This window comes from Rhinolophus hipposideros (assembly GCF_964194185.1).
Source record: "Rhinolophus hipposideros genome assembly, chromosome: 10".
NCBI lineage: Eukaryota > Metazoa > Chordata > Mammalia > Chiroptera > Rhinolophidae > Rhinolophus > Rhinolophus hipposideros.
In genome coordinates, this window is record NC_138056.1 from 21630948 (window position 1) to 21649692 (window position 18745).

At 41.9% G+C, this 18745-nt stretch overlaps 1 protein-coding gene across 2 annotated transcripts in view; it reads right to left on the reverse strand.

Annotated features, from left to right (window-relative positions):
• The window catches only part of TRIM44 (tripartite motif containing 44), a 102979-nt gene that overhangs the window by 37474 nt on the left and 46760 nt on the right, over positions 1–18745 (reverse strand). Inside the window, exon 4 of one of the 2 annotated variants that reach the window (XM_081062246.1) lies at positions 13856–13875. The exons of the other annotated variant lie outside the window; for it this stretch is intronic. Within the exon in view, the coding sequence (XP_080918372.1) occupies positions 13856–13875 (20 nt within the window). The remainder of the gene's footprint in view (positions 1–13855; positions 13876–18745) is intronic. 2 annotated transcript variants of the gene reach the window in all.

Genomic DNA, 18745 nt, shown 5'->3' on the forward strand with positions numbered 1-18745 from the left:
TTACCTGGGCTTCTTACTGTAACTTCCCCTTAACTACCTATGGAACATTAGCACAGCTCTGTTACGCAGATGAAAGACGGCCACTAACAGAGCTGCAAAGCCAAGGCCAGCATGCACGTGTGAAGTGCTTAGCACTCACCAGGCACTTAGTAAGTATGCCATAAGTGGACTCTGTTATAATTTTACTAACTGCTATCACAGGAAATCAGTGCTTACCCCCCTGCCCCCATCATCTTGACATAGAAGCAACACTGGTAATCTGACTGACAGTTCAGAAAGAACTGAAGGATCCCGGTGGACGCAGGAAGGCTTGATTCTCTCAGCCCCACCCTTCAGAGCCATAGCCTCCTCTACTGAAACTTCTCTGGGTACTACAACCTGTCTCAGCCATCAGGTTGTCTCCAGAAGCAGGTAACAGCCCGTCCCCCTCGGTACCTCCTCCCCTCAACCTGGGAGTAGAGAGCAGCAGGTTAGGCTGATGGAATAGTCTAGTCTTCCTCTTCATGAAGAAACCATCTCCCTGTCCGTCTTTTGTGTGAACGACTAGATTTTATTCGGTAAGGAATTTCATTGCTGTAGGGTCCGTGCTACAAGTGACAATACAACTTACAGCAATTAGAAATTTTTGCCGCATTACCTGTCACTTTCTATTGTGAAAAGAAATGTTTCAGGATGACAAGTGCCTCCATTGGCCAGTCGTAAGAAAGGCAGCTCCTTCAAGGAGGTACGGGGAGGAGGTTGGCACCACTCAGACAGCTACCAAAGCCGAGTGGCCAGGAGCAGGAGACAGCAAAGAGGGACACACAGTGTTTAAGACAGGAAGGTCAGTTCCCCTAAATCAATATGGCAACTGCACAGAATGAGGCTTTCTCATTGCAACTGGCATGAAGGTTAGATCTGGTCTTTGTAACGACAGTGTTACTCGTGTATTTAAACACAATTTGGCATGTTCTGAGAAACAAAACAAGACTGAGAATAATGAAGAGAAGACTTTCTCATCATTAAGGTAGCCCTGCCTAAGTGAACTGCCCCTAGGTATTTTAATATTAGTTGATTCTTAGCAAAAATTATGATGCATAAGGATCGTTTCACATAGTCATTTGGGCCAGCTGTTCTTTAGGCCAGAGTTTGAGGATGAATGAAAAGGCCTCCTAGGCTTATGATTCTAACACTGCCAGGGCAGAGTCTCTGCCAAGTCTTAAGGGTACAGAGCTGCAGAGAAACACTAAAGAAATGAATTTGTGTCAATTCCCTACCAGTGCTACCCTTGAGGGGATCAGGCTCTGAAAGTTACATACAGGCTTTCTCCTCCATGTCTGCAACAACTTATTATTTTCAAAGGACTCAAATACATTTGCTCATTTAATCCTCAACCCCCCCTCAAATCCTATCACCTTGCTGTCCTCATTTTGTGGACAACAAAAGCAGACTCCCAAATAATGGCTGAAGGTAAGTAACCTGTGCAAGGTGACAGATTAAGAATGTCATCAAGTGAATCTAAGGTTTTCCTATTTCCAAACCAGGGTTCACTCCACAACTTAGAAAACAGGTTTTCCACAGTTGTTTGTTTATTCCAAAAATTAATTGTGTGGCTATAATGGTCTAGGCACTGAGAATACAATAGTGAAAAAGACAAAGCTCTCAAGGTACTCATGACACTTATTTTCTAATGGGGAAGAAAGAAAAGAGTAACTAAAATACTTTATACATTTTCAGGTAGTGACCAGTCTACGCAGATAACCACAGCAGGGTAAGGAATGACAGTCTAAAGAGGTTAACATGTCAGCAGAGGCCTGGATAAAGTGAGAGTGAGCCACGTGACCTGGAGACGAAGCAGAGGCCCCAAAGCAGGAAGGAATGCCTCGCCTGTGTGTGGAACGTAAGAATGCAATGGGCTAAAGTGAGCAAAGGGGTGAGCATGGGCATGAAGACGGAGAGGGAGGTGGGAGCCCCATCTCAGATGGTTTCAGAGACCGCTGCCACCCAGGTTATTCTGAAGCAAATTCCAGACATGATAGTACTGACACAGGAACACTCTAAATGGAAGAATTGCACGGTCCCCTTTGTATCCTAAAGATGACGCTATTGTCTATGTGAACCACAAAAAGGGGGGGGGATGGACGTGGTTGGGGGAAGGATGAGGAAGAGTGGCAATAGGAGGAAAGCAGTAGGATTCTTGGGGAGAAATGATGTGGCTTGGCGAGAAGGATGTGGTGATGGTGGTGAGTTCTTGGATTTGATGTATATTTGAGGGTCAAGCTGACAGGATTTGCTGATTAACTGGATATGGAATGTGAAGAATGATTCCTACGTTACTTGCCTGAGACACAATGATTCCATTTCCTAAGAAGGAGCAGTCATAGGCAGAAGCGTGTTGGAGAAGGAGGAGAAAAGAAGACTTACCTTTTGGACAAAAGCAGCTACAAGAGCAAAGGCATTGGACGTAGAAGAAGAACGGACTTCGGGTTCTGACTATTGCCATGTCCAGCCCTAGGTGGCTAACCTTGGACAAGTCACTTACTCTCAATGTCCTCATCTACGTAACAGAGGGATAGTAAAACCATTCCTCAGGTTTCTTAGAATAAGGAAATGAGAAGTCTGTGTGCACTCAGTAAATTGTAAAGGTGCTGAATCAGGGTTCGTTTTCTTCTTCCTTTGTTACTTCTAGGAAATGTTTATTTAAAAACTTCATAAAAATGTTTATGTTCATTTTCTTCTTCCTTTGTTACTTCTAGGAAATGTTTATTTAAAAAACTTACGTATGAACTACTCTCAAGTTGTAAATACAATTATGTCTTAACAAATACCATTACAAACACCTGTGACTCTTATATCATTGAATCCTACTTCACTTGTTTAGTGCTTTATACTTTTGGAGGGTACCCAGCATCCTTTACATTTCTTATTTGCATTTCTCACATACCATCATTCACACATACTATCTCATTTGATCCTTAATCCAGACAGAGTGGGTGCCACTGCCCTCAGATGACTGCTGAGAAAACGGAGGAACAGAAAGCTTCCACGGCAGGCCTGACATCACAGACCTACTCAAAACTGTATTACGCCATGGGACTTGTGGAACTGTAAAATGTAGGAAAATCAGCAGCATTTACCAAACTTATTGGACCACGTCACCTTAGTTTAGAAGAGTAAATCAACAACTCAGATAATTAGTCTTCAGTCTAATATACCTGGGAAGCCCTGACTTGTAAGATTTCCATTTATGACTGCACATGCAATGCATCTTTTTAGTAGGCTGCTGAATCTTTAAGTTTGCCAAGTTACAGCCCCTGCAATGTGGAAGCGTCACCAATCGTTATATATCACATGCCATGAAAACAACGAGTATGTTTTGTTTTGATTTCTACTACAGCACCAGCATCTAGCACTTTCTGGCACATAGTAGACACTTGATAAAATTTGTTAAACAAATGAATAAAGGAATGAAACTTGCAAAAATGACAGAAGGTAATGTTGATTTCAGAACAAGTGGCCACACTGTTTTTCTGTCTTCAATGATTTCAACTTCCATTTCTAGAGTTGTACACGGGGCTTAATTCATTTTCTTAGAACAGAAGATTGAGAATTCTTCCAACAGCCATTTGCATCATGACCATGCACTAATCTAATAAGAGAAAGGTTATGCTGCTCTTTGCTGATGAACAGCACATTAATGAGACCTCCTGGAAATAATTCCACCTCTATTAGGCAGGCAAAATTGCATTTTCCAGCATAATTATTGTCAGTTGAGCTCCCAAAGTTTGATATGAACTGTTTCACTTGCAAAGGCAACATCAACTTGTTTGTCAAACCTCTGGAAAACCGAGGGGAAGCTGATGGCTTTAAGTAGTGGTTATCTACCTGTACTTCTCTTTTAATCTATGTTCTGCACATTTTCTACCAGTTAGAAGGACTGGGCAAGTTTTACTTCCTATAACAAGTTTGAAGAAAGGATCTAATAGGTTTCTTTAAAATGTGTTTTTAAATTATATACCACTTACATGCCTCAATCCTTGAGATTCTAGAATGTAAGCTTTTTGAGGGCATGCACCTTGAATATTTTGTTGAAAACTATATTCCTAGCACCAAATACAATGCCTGGAACAAAGCAGGTGTTCCATAAATACACTGAATAAATGCTGTTTCTCCTCCCACTGAGACTCACTGTTTTAGAGTTAAATCTCTTTCTTTCCCACTCCCTCTACCATATCTCTGTCTCCTTTTTATCTCTTGCTCTCTCTGGAATAAAGGGAAGTCTCGCTATACACTATGGCATTTTCCCCATGAAAAATACATAAACCATGGAAGTTTGGTGAAAATATGTCATTAGAGGAGTTTTGGACAGTCTCTTCGTATTGTGTAATGTCACCCAGTCACCTCCTCTTCCAAGCCCCAACCTGCCCTGTGCCACAGAACTCACACAATCACCTGATCAGGGTTTGGGACACAGGGCTAATACATGAGCTAGAAGTCTGAAGGATCTCCAAAGTACGGTATGATATTCTCCAATATTAGTCATTCAGTAATTTTTATTTTTTGGCTTACCTTATTCTACTAGAAAAATATTATTTTCCTTTTTATTGTAAACTGTTTAGATTTACTTAGGTCTGATTTTTCTCCCTCTAGATTGGGACCATAACTTTCCTATAAAGCAGGATAGGTTTTATTTCTTAAATACAAATGAATAGGCTAATAGGGTGCCCTGTAAACTTGGGCAAGGTACTGAACATATCTAAGCTTGATATGAGAATAATAATAGCAACGTTCTCCTGGTTGTTGTAATGATTAAACGAGACAGATAATCCCTGTGGCATGCTTAGCTTGCTTTCAGTATTACGGTCTCTGAGGGGTCCACACACTACCATGACAAACAAGTACCTAAACGAACCCATCACCTCTGCAAGTTTTCTTTTTATTTTCCTTCTAAAAAGTCACTCTACCCCATTCCATCCACAGAAGGAGACATTTACAACAGGTATGCTTTGCGGGTCCTGAATATCCCCAAACATGACTTCTTCTTGCAGAGTTTAGATGGCATTTCTGGATTGCTTCTGGTTGGGTGATGTCCTTTAGGATAGTCATTCATCTGGTACCCTACATTTCTTTCCACAGCCTGTGTCACATTCCTCTTTCCTCATCTGGTTCCTCAAAGAGTCTTGGTTGGCCAAGGACTCAACCCTTCCTTTGAGTTTGTCAAAAATTCCTAGCCAGAGGATGAATGCTGAATTCTAGGGGCATGTTGGGCTGGGGCATCTGAGCCTGGCCTGTTCATCTGTGCAGCTCGACAGTAATGGCTAAGCTTTCCCTCCTGAAACAACCATGCTCCCTTTCTCTCGCCGCCCCACCACATCCCCCAGTTAATTATCAGTTCTGGGTGTAAACTGCTTGCCTCTCCTGCTGTTGCCATGACGACCGTTGGCCTGCACCTGCCACTGGGTGAACAGTATCGCCTTCAGAAGAGGCGATGGCAGTTGCTGGCTCCACGGAAGCCAGGGAGCAAACTAATGTTTACCTGTCTGGGGAGAGAAGTTCCTGCTCATTCCCTCGTAGGCATTTTCCTGGCAAGCTTCACCTCAACTTCCTGCTCAGATAAACTGCTTGTTGACATTCAACAAAGAAAGTGAAAATTCTTCTGGTTAAAAACGCCAAATCCCTGTTGTCTTTGTCACAATTCCATCCATTAACTTTACTTATTCCCAGCCAAGATGTTAGAGAACATGAATCTTCCGTCTCCTGAGAAAGGAGCTGTGGTGCAGTGGCTGAAAGCACAGAATTTTAAGCCTGATAGGTCTGGGTTCTAATCCCGGCTGAGTCACTGTGTAACTGTGTGACCATGGCTTACCCACTTACCCTCTTATAATATCAATTTCCTCATCTAGAAAAAGAGGATTAGAATAACTATACCTCACAGAGTAGTTTTAAAGCTTTGAAATAATATATGTAGGTCTAGCTCCTATCCAATGTTCAACACACCAGCGGGCAACACTCTTCCTGCTGTTTAGCTGTAAATCCTGGGTGACCCTGAAGATCAGGGCAAAGTCGGCGGCCTGGTCCGTTTGAACTGGTCCTTGTCTGAGAGGCCTTACCTGTGCAGGGAGGATAAAGCAGCACGCCGCCCCCACTGCATCTAGACCACGATGCATGTAGCAGTCGGGGGCAGCTGACAAATGCTTCTCTCCCTACTTTCAGCGCAATTCTGTCAGCTCCTCCTTCTCAGCACCGTTTTTCTCATGCTCAATCTCACTTGCCTTTAAATAGAATTGATAGAACCAGAGGGGAAGGAGACGTACTCACCAAGGAAACAAAATGCTTTTCTGTTTTACAACCATATTGCAACCTACGGGGAACAACTGGTAGTGGTGGCTAAGGAGTGGGGGGAATGAGGCATTTATGTAAGAAACTGTTTTCTTCCCTGAAATCCCTGCTTGTGGATAAGCAAATATTTTATGAACCTCTAACCACTCCGAGTTTGGTCGTGAGGCCAAACAAGCATGGGCACGTGAACACTGCTCTTTGGCACAGACCTTACCATTTAGGGTACCCTAGGTTTATCTCAGCCTTTGGTCACCTTTCTTAAAGGTGTGCGCTACCTCCCTGCAGTTCTAATTTTAAAGAAACCTGCACTCATTGACTATAAACTTCATACCAACTTGAAAAAAAAAGATACAAACAAACAAAACCCACACAAACAAACATGCTCCTGGCATATGTTACAGATACCTGGTGTGGGTTTCTGGGTAAAGAGGTGCATGTAGCTCACATAACAGAGCTTACAAAAACGAGAAGGATCCTTGGAAGCTGTTCGGAGATTACTGACCTCTTGTTCGCCTCTCAGTGGGAGGAAGTGAGAGAGGGCTAGAGACCAGCAGCTTTCTCCTAAAATGAAAAAGTTACCACTAATAACAATTCTGCTGTGGTTGCCATGGGTGAGGGAGGCAGAACTGATGACATCAAATTCAGTTATTCCTAAAACATAGCCTGGAGTTCTGTGACTTCCTAAAATCCACTGTGCTTGCTGCCAGTTCAAAATGGCTACAGAAACACACAAGAAAGAAGAGAACTGGCTCCAGCCAGGCTCTTCAGCACCGGATCTAACTCAGGGACAAATGTGACCCAATTTAATTATTTGACTAGCTTAGAAACATCTATAACCTTAAATCTATTTGCAAAATGTTGGTGCTTTAGTATTCCTTTTCTCCATTTATTTAGAGGGAACTACGCAGATAACTACTTTCCACACTTGATTTTAAATTAGAGGAAGGCAGGAGCTGTCAAAATAGGGGTATAAATAAGAGACATCAAACAATCAATTCCCTCTTACAAACTACTTTGTCTCAGTTGCTTGTCTTGCTATCCAGAAGAAACCAAAAGGAGCGTACTTTCCATGTTTCATAGCGACGAAGGACAATGCTTCATTGTCCTTTAGGTGGATGGGTTACTTTGATGGGAAAATTGAGGTATGAAGGAAAGCAACCCATCTACTTATGATAAATCACGACATGTGACTACAGGAATAAACCCATAAGATTCAGAGGTCTGTCCATTTCCTCTATAGATGGGACAATGCTGCAGTCCAGAGGTCAAGTCTAACAGGAAAGGCCGCAGACCTTTGGGTACCTATCACGGCACACCAGACCGTTTGTAAGGTGGACTCACACACTTGTCGCCTGATCTCCCAGCAGAGTCCACTCCTGCAGTTACTCACCATTCCCCACACAGCACATCATGTTCACGCCTCTGGGCCTTTAGACGTGACAGTCTCTCTGCCTGAGTGTCCTACCTCCCCTTTCTATCTGGAAAACCCTACCCCTACCCACGCTCCAAGGGCCAGCACAAAGGTGATTCTCTATCTGAGGGAGCTGTATCCTACTCTACATCCGACATATATTCCAGAGACTCATTACCGTGCTGAGGTTAAGAGCCTGCATTCTCCAGTCATACTACGAGTCGGAAATACTGCTCTCCCGTTGTTTGGTGTGTGACCTCATGAATGGACCCGCATACTCAGTTTTCTCATCTCAGATGAGACAGGAAGAAAACGCAGCCACCACTTATTAAGACTGATGTGAGAAATAACTGAGATTAACATACGTAAATGTTTAAAATACTTCCAGCACATGCTGACACTCAATCAATGCTTCTTTCTAATAATTGATAATCACACTGTATAATGATCATTACGTTGCAATAAAATGTGAAGTTAAAGCTGTTTGCTTAGTTTTCTAGAGGTCTGTAAATGCAGGGACGCAGCCTTCATCACCTTCACATCCCAGAGGCCTTGCCTGGGGCCTGACAACACAGTAGACCCGCTGAAGATGCTTGAGAACAGATGAAGGAAAGAATTCCTCTGCAATCTTTCCTGCCTAACAAATGAGGGGACAGAGCTCCTAGAGGTGAATGCTCTCCTGATAAGCTCTCATAAGGCCACAGGTACGAACAAAGTTAGCCTGCCACACGGACATCGTAACTACTGTATGGGATGGCAAACAAGCGTTGGTTAGAGCAAAACCACAGCATGAGACGTGACATCCAGGCCCCTTTGTACTGGGCCTTTTTTCTTAGCATTATGAAGCCAGAAAAGGCAGGCAGATGTATGTTATAATACAGGCTGCTGCTAGCCAGCATTTCCAGTGTGAGGCAAATGGAATAAGCCAGAGGCACCTTGGCCAAAATGTCTAGCTGTGAATGGACTCTCTCGTTATATACCACACACAAAACAAAATAGAGTCGTGACTCTCACAGGCAAGTATCTGAAAATCACTCACTGTAAGCAAGGGGCCTTGCCTTTGTTATAGATACATAGCATGGCTTCATCCTTCATCTGGGTGAGTAGAAGATGAACAATTCATATCAGCAGTGGAAAACAAAATCAGCTCAGGCTCTGAAACAGGGAAATGTGACAGCTAAGGGACTCTCTATGCTAAAGGCCAACTTAGATGTTGGAACCCCACTTCTGTATAATAAGCGGCCCATGTCACCAGTTATCAAAGCCGTTTTCTTTGGTTTCCAGGTAGGTCTTCTGCAATGAAGAGAATGCAAACGCCAAACCATGAATTTACGATCAGAGGACTAAGTGCATTTAGTCCCCTCATATCTCTACAAACTAAGCTGTCAGGAAGACAAATGCCATTTCTAAGAACATATGGTTATTATTTTAGAAGGGGGAAAAAGTACCTAGTATACAGCCTCAAGAAAATTAATTTTAAAAAAAGAGAGAGAGAATTTTAAAAATCTACAAAGTTACAGAATCTATAAGCAGATTCTTTCTGCTCCGTATTTATGATAGGACTATATTCCTCCATACAAGTATACCCCCCCCCCTCAAAAAAAAGTGGGTGGTAAACAGGGTGCCAAAAAGACTAGTGTTTACAGGGAAATAAAAACAGACTACAGAAAGACAGAGGCCAAGTGGTTTGTCCAAGGTCATACAGCTGGTGGCGGGCAGACCGAGCACAGAAGGTGGGCCCACTGACGCCATGGGCCCCTCCACAGAACCTGCAGGACCCCGTCTGATCATGGAAGCAGCATGGGTCAGAATCACACTGATCTCAGCAGGAGCTTTCTGCTTGAAATAAGAGCCAGCTGTGAAGATGAAAAATTCTACAGAAGTCTCAAGTATGGCTGTTCCTATTAAAAAGCCATTTTCCTCTTAGTTAAAAAAAAAAAAAAAAAAAAAAAAATCACAGAAAATCTCAACAGCCAATCAAAATGTGATTTATCTCGCGCCTTTCTCCTCTGAGCACAACAGTTGAAAGGTCCTTCCCTTTCCGACTTCCTTCCACTAGCAACAGCTTTCAAGCAGCAGATCCTACTGCCACCCCCCTCCTTGACTATATGTTACTTCTCAGCAGGATAGAGAAGGAGCCAATCTGTGAGGGAGCGAAGGCAAGATCTCCCGTAATAGTATAGAAAAGGCAGAAAATTGCTGCCCAAAGTGTAAATTACTTTTTTTTGCCTGAAGAAAAAAAAATCACTCGGGGCTTCAAAGATGCCCTCTTAAAAGATGACTCCAGTGGTTACTATCCAAGCTCGACATGTTAGGACTTTGCTCCTCTGCGCTCTCCAAGGATCCTTGCCATCTAGGTGACTGTCCCCTGGATCTGCAGAGCAAACTACCGGATGGAGGGCCTTCAGGCCACTATTCTGTGGGGCCAGAGGGAAGCATGGTTGGCTGCTCCTCGGGATGTGTAGAAGCACCTCTTTTGCTGTGGAGCCTCTGAGGACACTGTGAGAATGAGATGAAAAAATATCCCTTTGTAATGGTAGAGGCTAAGGAGAGGAGAAGCTGCTTGCAGGAAACAGAGGCCACAACAATTCAATGTCAAAGTGAGAACTCCCAGCTTAGAGGAACAAGACCAAAGTGATCCTCGGAGGACTGCACGTCAACCCTCGGGCTTTCATTCCGGGCCACAGAGAGAAGTGTGCTGGCCTCCTGGACACAGTCTGATGGTGGTGGAGGGCATGAGCCCGGAATCCAGACAGTAGAGCCCTAGCTCTGCCCCTCACTCGTTGTGATCTAGGGCAAGCAAGCATTAACTGCCTCATTTTACAAGTAGGGTAATACCTACATTATAAGCTTTACATGAGGATTAAATGAGAATATATATAAAGCACTGTACATGGTAAACCTTCAGTAAATGGTAGCTATGATCACTATTATTGTTTATTAGCAGAACAACTACACAATAAAATTCAGGGCAAGGGAGTGACATGAGCAAAAGTACAAATATTTGGCCACCTCATGTCAAACAGCTTAGGAAGTCAAAACTGAAAAGAGGAAAGAAGGCAGGGATCTTCCAGCTGGCAGGAAGAGAGGAAAACACAGATCTATTACAGACTCATCCATTTCAATAGGACAGAATTTTCCTTTGTTCCTGCCACCGTGGAGAGTGGCTGGAATCCAATTCTCCCTGAACTTCTGTGCAAACAGCAGGAAAGTGGCTGTGTGGAAAGAATGCTAGCAAAGGCGGTGCAAGTGTAAGAATCCAAGCAGACCTGGAAGTCAGGCTCTCCAGGTTCATTTCTCTCCCAGCCCCTGTGTAGGCAGACCCACACTTCCTTCTGTCTCCCTTACACACGAAACCCTCATGTAATACTGTCAGCAATACAGAAGCCTTTGGAACGAAACTGTTCGGCTTACTGAAATGATGAAGTACGTATCGCAAATAAGAGAACTTTCACATCAAAGGCCATCTCCCTGAAGTGTGAACCGGAATAAACGGAGCCAAATGGCAGTTCAACACAAGCAAACTGAATGGAACCAACAAGCATGAATTTAAAAGTTATTAAAAAGAAAATCTGACTCCTTCTTCCTCTTTCTGCCAAATTGGAACACGCTCTTCAAGTGCTCATTGTACCAAAACAGGGTTCTGTCAAGTCCCAGTTTAACAGAATGTCTGACGACACCCTTGGAAGCCTGGAGTGGGGGAAACAGCCTGACATTGTGGGTACTGGTAAAGACACTCTGTGCCTCACCACTGTCTTGTGCAAACGACATGAAGGTATCTGCAGTTACACTCCAAAGGCAATCTCTCCCACTGAAGCACCTTTCCAGGGGGTTAAACTCTTCCTAAGGTCCCTGTATTCCTCTGATCAACATGACTCTGCCATGGGACCATACGGCCAGATGAGCTTGTTCATCCTAATGGGGCTCTCCTGAGACAGAAAGGCCATTTCTACCCTGCAGAGGCTGCACATTCTGTCTGCTAAGGTGTTTTCTTTATATGGGTCTTGTCTGAACTCTCTTCCTGGGAAACAAGGGCTTGGGCTCTGTTTGGCCTAGACTTTAAGGAGCTAGAGCTAGTCTTGAGAGTAGAAGAGGTGAATACCAAGGAGATAATTCAAAGAGTGGGTCTAAACCAAAGGTCTGTACAAAATGGTGAAAACTTGGTCAATAGCTAGAGAAGCTACTCATTAGCCATCACTGCTAATGAGTCTAACTAGTCTTCCAAGCTCTAGTGTTGAAAATTCTTGAATGCCTTCCCACTATCTGCAGGACAGAGCTCAAGCACGCGCAGGAGGCCCGCGAGGCCCTAAACGATGTGGACTCTCCTCTCTGTCCTCCACGGTTCTCTCGTCTAGAGCTCTTACACCAGTTGTGACCTCTGCCTAGGACAAGTCCCAGCCCTGCTCTTCCTCTGTCGGCCTCCACGTCTCTCAGAACCCTATTTACCTGTAACCTGTTTTAGTAAGCCTCCCCTTATCATCCCAGACTGACTTAGGAGCCCTTCCCCCAGCAGCCTAAGTTCCTTTATCATAGCACAATGCATAGCAGCCTTTGCCTGGCACTATGCTCATCTCTCCCACTAGGCTCAGAATCCACGAGGTCAGGGAGCACGTCTGTTATTGTTACCATTATCTACCCAGTATATACACAGTGCCTGACATATGGGAGGATCATGAGAAAAGACAGGGAGGGAGGAAGGGAGGAGAGAGGGAGGGGAAAAAACAAAGGAAGGGAGGGAGGGGGGAAATGAACCATAACTTAGAGGGAGCCTTCTCCTGAGAACAACTGGAATATGAGGTTTAAAGGGATTCCCTGAAGCTCTGAAGGTTTAAAGCAGGGTGCCTGTGGCTTTACCACAGTGGACAAGGGGCTAGATCTGGGCCGAGAACCACAGTTCCCAAGGGAAGGCAGCACCAGGAGCTGTAGATGTGGGATAACATTTGGCACTAGGAAAGGAGTTCAGGATGTGGGAAGGGAGAAAGAAAAAGAAAAAGGAGCTATACTTGTTCGTTTGTAAATAAAACCAAAGGCTGAATCTTGGCTCCAGGAAAATTAACTCGGACAATTCTTTTAGCTTCTTTCAATGAGAAACTTGAACTAGATTAGTGATTTTCAAATAAGTGCTGAGGAACCCTTGGTTTCTGCAGAAATCCCTTAGGGTCCACTGTAATGAAGAGAGGAGGTTCACCAGCAGATGTGGCCCCCACTTTAAGCAGAAAAGAAATTATTTATACATTGGGATTCTACTTAAAGCCCATCTGAAAGAAAAAAAAATAAAACACAGAAATAAATAAATAAATAAAAGGTGTTTCTGCTGAAACTGCTAAAGTTCTGAACAACAGTGGCTTGGATGACCTCTCAATACCTCCCAGCCTTAACAGTCCTTGACTCTATGTGACAGTGGGGACTCATCTGGACATTGTAGCTTACTTTATACAAGTGACCCTCAATTGTGTTGATGGCATTTCCTAGAGCCTGTTCTCACTGCCTGAGCAGAATGACAGGAAAGTGAACCAAAGTCCAGGTTCACTGCAAGGCTGAGGCAAAAATGAAATCCACTTTTTAAATTTCATGTGGTGATACAGCAGCACATAGGAGCATTTTTTCCCCTAAACAAAGTTTTGTATACCTGTGTCTGATTCCAGACACCTGTAAAATGAATCCTAATTCATTGTGCAGGTGTCTTGAATCAGACACGAAGAGGTTAATAGGTCAGAAATAAAGAATGTTGGATCCAGAGTCCACTAAAAAAAAAGCAACCCAATTCCAATCAAGAGAGAACAATGCAAAAGTTTATCTAGTCAGTCCACCTGAGACCTAATTACCATTCAAATACAGTGCCACTCTTCTTAACAAGATATTCTGAATGTGCTGAAGAATAAAGCAAAGTTACTGTCATTACACACTTTAAAATCTACCTTTATCTGAAGGTTACAGGCAAGAAATGGCATAGATGGGAAGGGAGATGGGATCTTACAGAATAAGATCTTCAAAGCCCTAGCTTAAGATGGAGATCCCTTTTCTGTGCTGTTCCGTGGCTGTCCACATTTCATGGGGCATTAAAAGGGCACAGTGTTACTGTACTTCAATCCTGACGATGGACGAGCGGCAATACTGTGATCTTACCTGGGTCCTTCCTCGTCGCCCTGAAAGACACAGAAAGACACAGCATTAGTAATCAGCATTGGTGAAGACTGATTTCGATTTTGTCTTTCTCTTCCATCTCCTTTCCAAACCTGAAAGCAAGGTTTGTGCGTTTACTGTAATAGAGACAAACCAGCAGACATCTGAGGGCTAAGACAAGGGCTGATATGATCCTATGTGCAAACTGCCCAACAGAGATGAACTGATAATTTGCCCTTGCAAGCAGAGAAGTGAACGCACAGACCTAGGAAGCCTGCACAATAGCTTTGCCTTTTCATTTGTATGGCTGGCAGTATTTAGTTTTGAGCAAACTGGGAGCCCAAAATAGCAGCGGGTCTTAGGCAAAAGCTGACCAGCTCCCAAAGCATCAAGCTGTTTCTGTCAAAGACTCATTTCTGCCTTGGTCTAGCATTTTTTCCCCCGAACAAAAACACAGCAACTCTAATATACAGCACACTAGTGTGAAAAAGGCACTGAACTGGGACTCAGGAAAACCAGGATTCTAGTCCAAGATCTGTTATTTATTAGCTAAGTTCCCTATGGGTAAGCTAATTAATCTGGACCTTCTCCTCTGTAAAAGTGTAGTGCTGGCATTTGACCCACAACATTCTCAGCCAAACAATGGCTTTTGTTTTTCTTTTTCGGTCTTGAGGGTTATTTTTCTAGGTATTGCATTCTCTGAACCTAACTTTATCAGGGATCACAGCAGATTCCTTTGAGCCTCTTTCTGTGACCAAACAAGATTTTTCAAATGATTCTTAAGCTTTTTCCAAGGGGCCTCACTTATCCTTTTGGAGACAGGGTATCTTTTAAATCCTTCTCGTTAGCCATTCAGGGTTAGTCTCAGTAGAGAATGTATCTCCCTAGCTGTTGATAACTTCCTAGAGAACTTTTCTATTTGCCTGATTGATTGTTCCTACCGGTATAAAGGAGAATGAGCTCTGGAGTCAGACACTCTGGGTTCAAGTCTTGATTCCATGACTTGCTTGCTGTGTTACCCTGGTCCAATTATTTTGCCTCTTAACATCAATTTCCTAATTTGTAAAGCGGGGATAATAATTGTCCCAGTATCACAGGATGAGTATATGAGGATTAAATAAAATAATGTGCATAAACGTCAAGTATAGTACCTAAGATACAGGAAGTACTTAATAAAGGTTATTTTAGCAAGATTACAGTTCAGTATGATTCATTCATAAGCTACTACATGTAGGTGCTAAGGGTAAAAGATAAACAACCCATAATGATCTAACCTTCTAGGAGCTCTCATTGAGGAGCAACACACAGAAATAGATAGAAAGCGAACTATGTATGACTAACCGTGTTGAGGGCTCTCCCAAAGACAGAAACAGAAGGCCTTGAGGGTCAAAAGTGAAGCGATGCCTCTCCTGGGGGAAGGCTTCACCGAGAAGGTGACATTACATTGTATTGGCACTTGAGGGACAAGCAGGATTTTCCCAGGCTGACGACAGAAGGTAAGTGGGAAGGGCAATGGACTAGCAAGAGCAAAGGCACAGCAGTTAATAATAATAAAAAAAGGATGTTTACGGAATTTTGAGAAATTCTGTGAAACTAGGGGGTGGGGTTGTGTATGTCTTGGGTAGAGGCTGTGGGGGGAGGAGTAAGGGGGTGGGAGGTAGGGGCCGAAAGGTCAGCTGCAGCCGGAAAGGTGATTTCAATCAGATTATACACTAGGGGTTGGGTAAGAGCACTGTTCAGGATTTCCAGTCTTGGTAAGGACGCTAAGCATCTGTACAGAACGAGAGAGAAGTGAGGCGAGTGGTGGAAGGAGGGAAGGGGGATCGTGGAAGCCTTCTTTGCATTTTGACTGACTGGTGTGTCTTATGAGAACTATAATCTAATAAGAAAAAATTCATATAATTTAAATTTACTATGAGTTATATAACTATCAATGACACAATTAAACCTCCACACAATTTTTCAATTATCTTTGGATGTTAAAGCATAATTCTCTAGGGGAACCTTATGGGAAAAAGTACCCAAAATTTCTCCATGATTTAGAGCAAGTACTCCTTACAATCACATATCTTGGTACAATGGTTAAGAGACAGGGTTTCTGAATTAGAAAAGCATGGCTTTAAATTCTGCCTTGTTAATTTCAACAGTGAAGTTTTGGGTAGTTTGCTTAACTTTTCCAAGGTTCAGTGTCCTCATTCACACACAGAGATCCTAAATCTTACACCACAGGGTGAATAAAGTAAATGTGAAAATATTTGTGAAACACTAAGCAAGGGTCTAGTACATTATAAGTGGTCAACAAATGATGCTCATTACTGTAATTTCCCTGAATTGTTAATTAATAGCATTTCTAGGGAGAATGGGGGAAGGTCAGAAAAGATGGGACACAAGATTATGTTTTACTTTCATCCATTGCTGCTGCTTATAGATATGCGATTCTTTTCAGAAACAATCACTACCACAAAGCATGAGGAGGACCAGGGTGAGAGTTTCGCTGCTATAGGAATGAATAACTGAATGAAAGAACAAATATACACACATATAATCTGAGGCAATTTTAAATAAATAGGTCAGCAGACATTCAGAGGGTTGCTAGTCTTGCTAGTAACAGAGGTGTACCTGCTATTCCCACTACCTGAAATGCACATCCCTATTCTGAAAGCCTGGCTAACTCCTATCCATCCTTTCAGATCAAACCTCACTTGGAAATGTTCACCACTGACAGACTGAGTGGGGGAATCCTTCTCTGTCCTCCATATCTGTATGGCTCACACTTCCGGGCTAGTATTTAGAGCAGAAAACAGACAGAGACAGTACCATACAGTGTCTCCCTCTTCGGATTTCAACTCCTTGAGAACAGAAACTGTGTGCTCATCAGCTTATTTACTGTACAAGGCACATAGTAAACAGCACAAGGCACTTCATAGATAATCAGTCAAGAAAGGAAAGAAGGGGGGACAAGATATAAGTAGGATTTAAGATTAATTTCTACCACCATTACAAGTGAAGTCTGGTTTCAGAGATTAGAATTGAAAATATGTTAAACGTCAACTTACGTTTAAGTGATTTGAGTAAGCAATGTTCTCAAATCCCCCTGTAAAATATCCTGAATGCTCTTGGCTGGTAGGCTACACTCTAGTACAACCTCTCATTTCCACTGCCACCGGTGGAAATGTATGTACACCAAGGACCAAATAAGTTAGTTCCTAAGTCTGTTTATATCAGTTGAACTTGTAATTATGATGACACATTTTATTAAATAACAGAAAATGAATACAAGAGAAATTTGTTCCTTCCATGAGGTGCTGATTCCATGAAAATTACGTTGAATGCTTCCAAAGCATTCAATAAAGTGGCTTAAAAATTGCTATCAATTTTAATGCAGGAGACACATGCAAAATATAAGAAAAAATAAAATATAAAAGTCTAGGATTCCATATTCAGCTTGCTTTAAATATTATCTTCCTTACTGTAAGAGACTGAAATTGGACCTTATAAATGGTGCAGTATGGACATGATTTATGCCAAAAAGATACCCTTCTATCTCAACCAACAAACCTGCATTCTCAAGGAAAAGAAGTTAAATCAAAGAAGTATACAGACATATTTCAAGTTTAAAATATATGTTAAGGCATGTGTGTATCATTTTTAATGACTCACCTATTTGAACCAACTTTTGCTAAGATTATCTCACTGCTGCTGAGAACTCTTCTCTCAAAATTAGACAAAAGATGAAAATACTCATGACATGCAAATAAAAATAAAGACTACCTTTTAATACTTGACTTTGGCAAAAAATTTTATAAAAGTTATGACTAATTTCAGGCCAAAAAAAGAGAGAGAGATTTTCAAAACCGGTGACAAAAATATACACAGTTATAATTGTTCTGTAGACAGTTGATAAAATATGTACAAGAGCCTAAAAAAGTCCGTATCTTTGACTCAGTAATTGCTTATGATTTATAAACAAAAACATGCACTACAATGTTATAAATGACAGTAAAAAGTTGGAAATCACTTAAAATAAGGTAAACGTTTAATTTATATCACTGATTCAGGATTCAAGCATGTTTTTGAAGAATTTCTAGTAATATGAGGAAAATTTTAAATATGATGTTAAGGAAAAATGGTGAGGAGATGAAGGTATTAACTTGTCTTATTAGGGTAATAATTTTTCTATACATACATGTATCAATCATCACACTATAACTTAAACTTACTTATGTTATATGTCAATAATATCTCAATAAAGCTGGAAACACACACACACACACACACACACACACACACACACAAACATGGAACAAATATAATACCTAATGATAACTATCAATTCAGTGTGTGTGTTTACTTTGTGCTGTGTCTGTAAGTTTTAAACATTGTATAATGATTAAGAAAGCAATAACTTTAGTTATTTAAACAGGGGAAAGACCACATCTTTTTAGACCTATGGGATCGGTATTGAAACTCCTCCCCTACCCTATATTCTATGAAATGACCCCAAAAGATTTATTAAAAACACATTTTTTAAAAGAGATGTCACCAGGAAAACTTGTAACCTTTGGACTTCTTTAACCAGAAGCTCTGTGATTCTATTTGGCCTAATTAAATTTATCTGTACTAAAGGTTTCTTAAAACGACATACTGTGTTAATGGGCTAGTTTTAGAATAAACTTCATAATCAAAGGAAAATAGAACTTGGGCAGGTGGGATATCTAGACTTTCTAAAATTTATTGAGATATAACTTATAATACCATTAAATAACCTGTTTTAAGTATAATCAACCACCTTTAGTAAATTTAGTTATGCAACTATTATCACAAACTTGTTGAAAAACTATATACCCATAAATACACAGAAACAATGCCTCCAATAAGGGGCTAATATTCAAA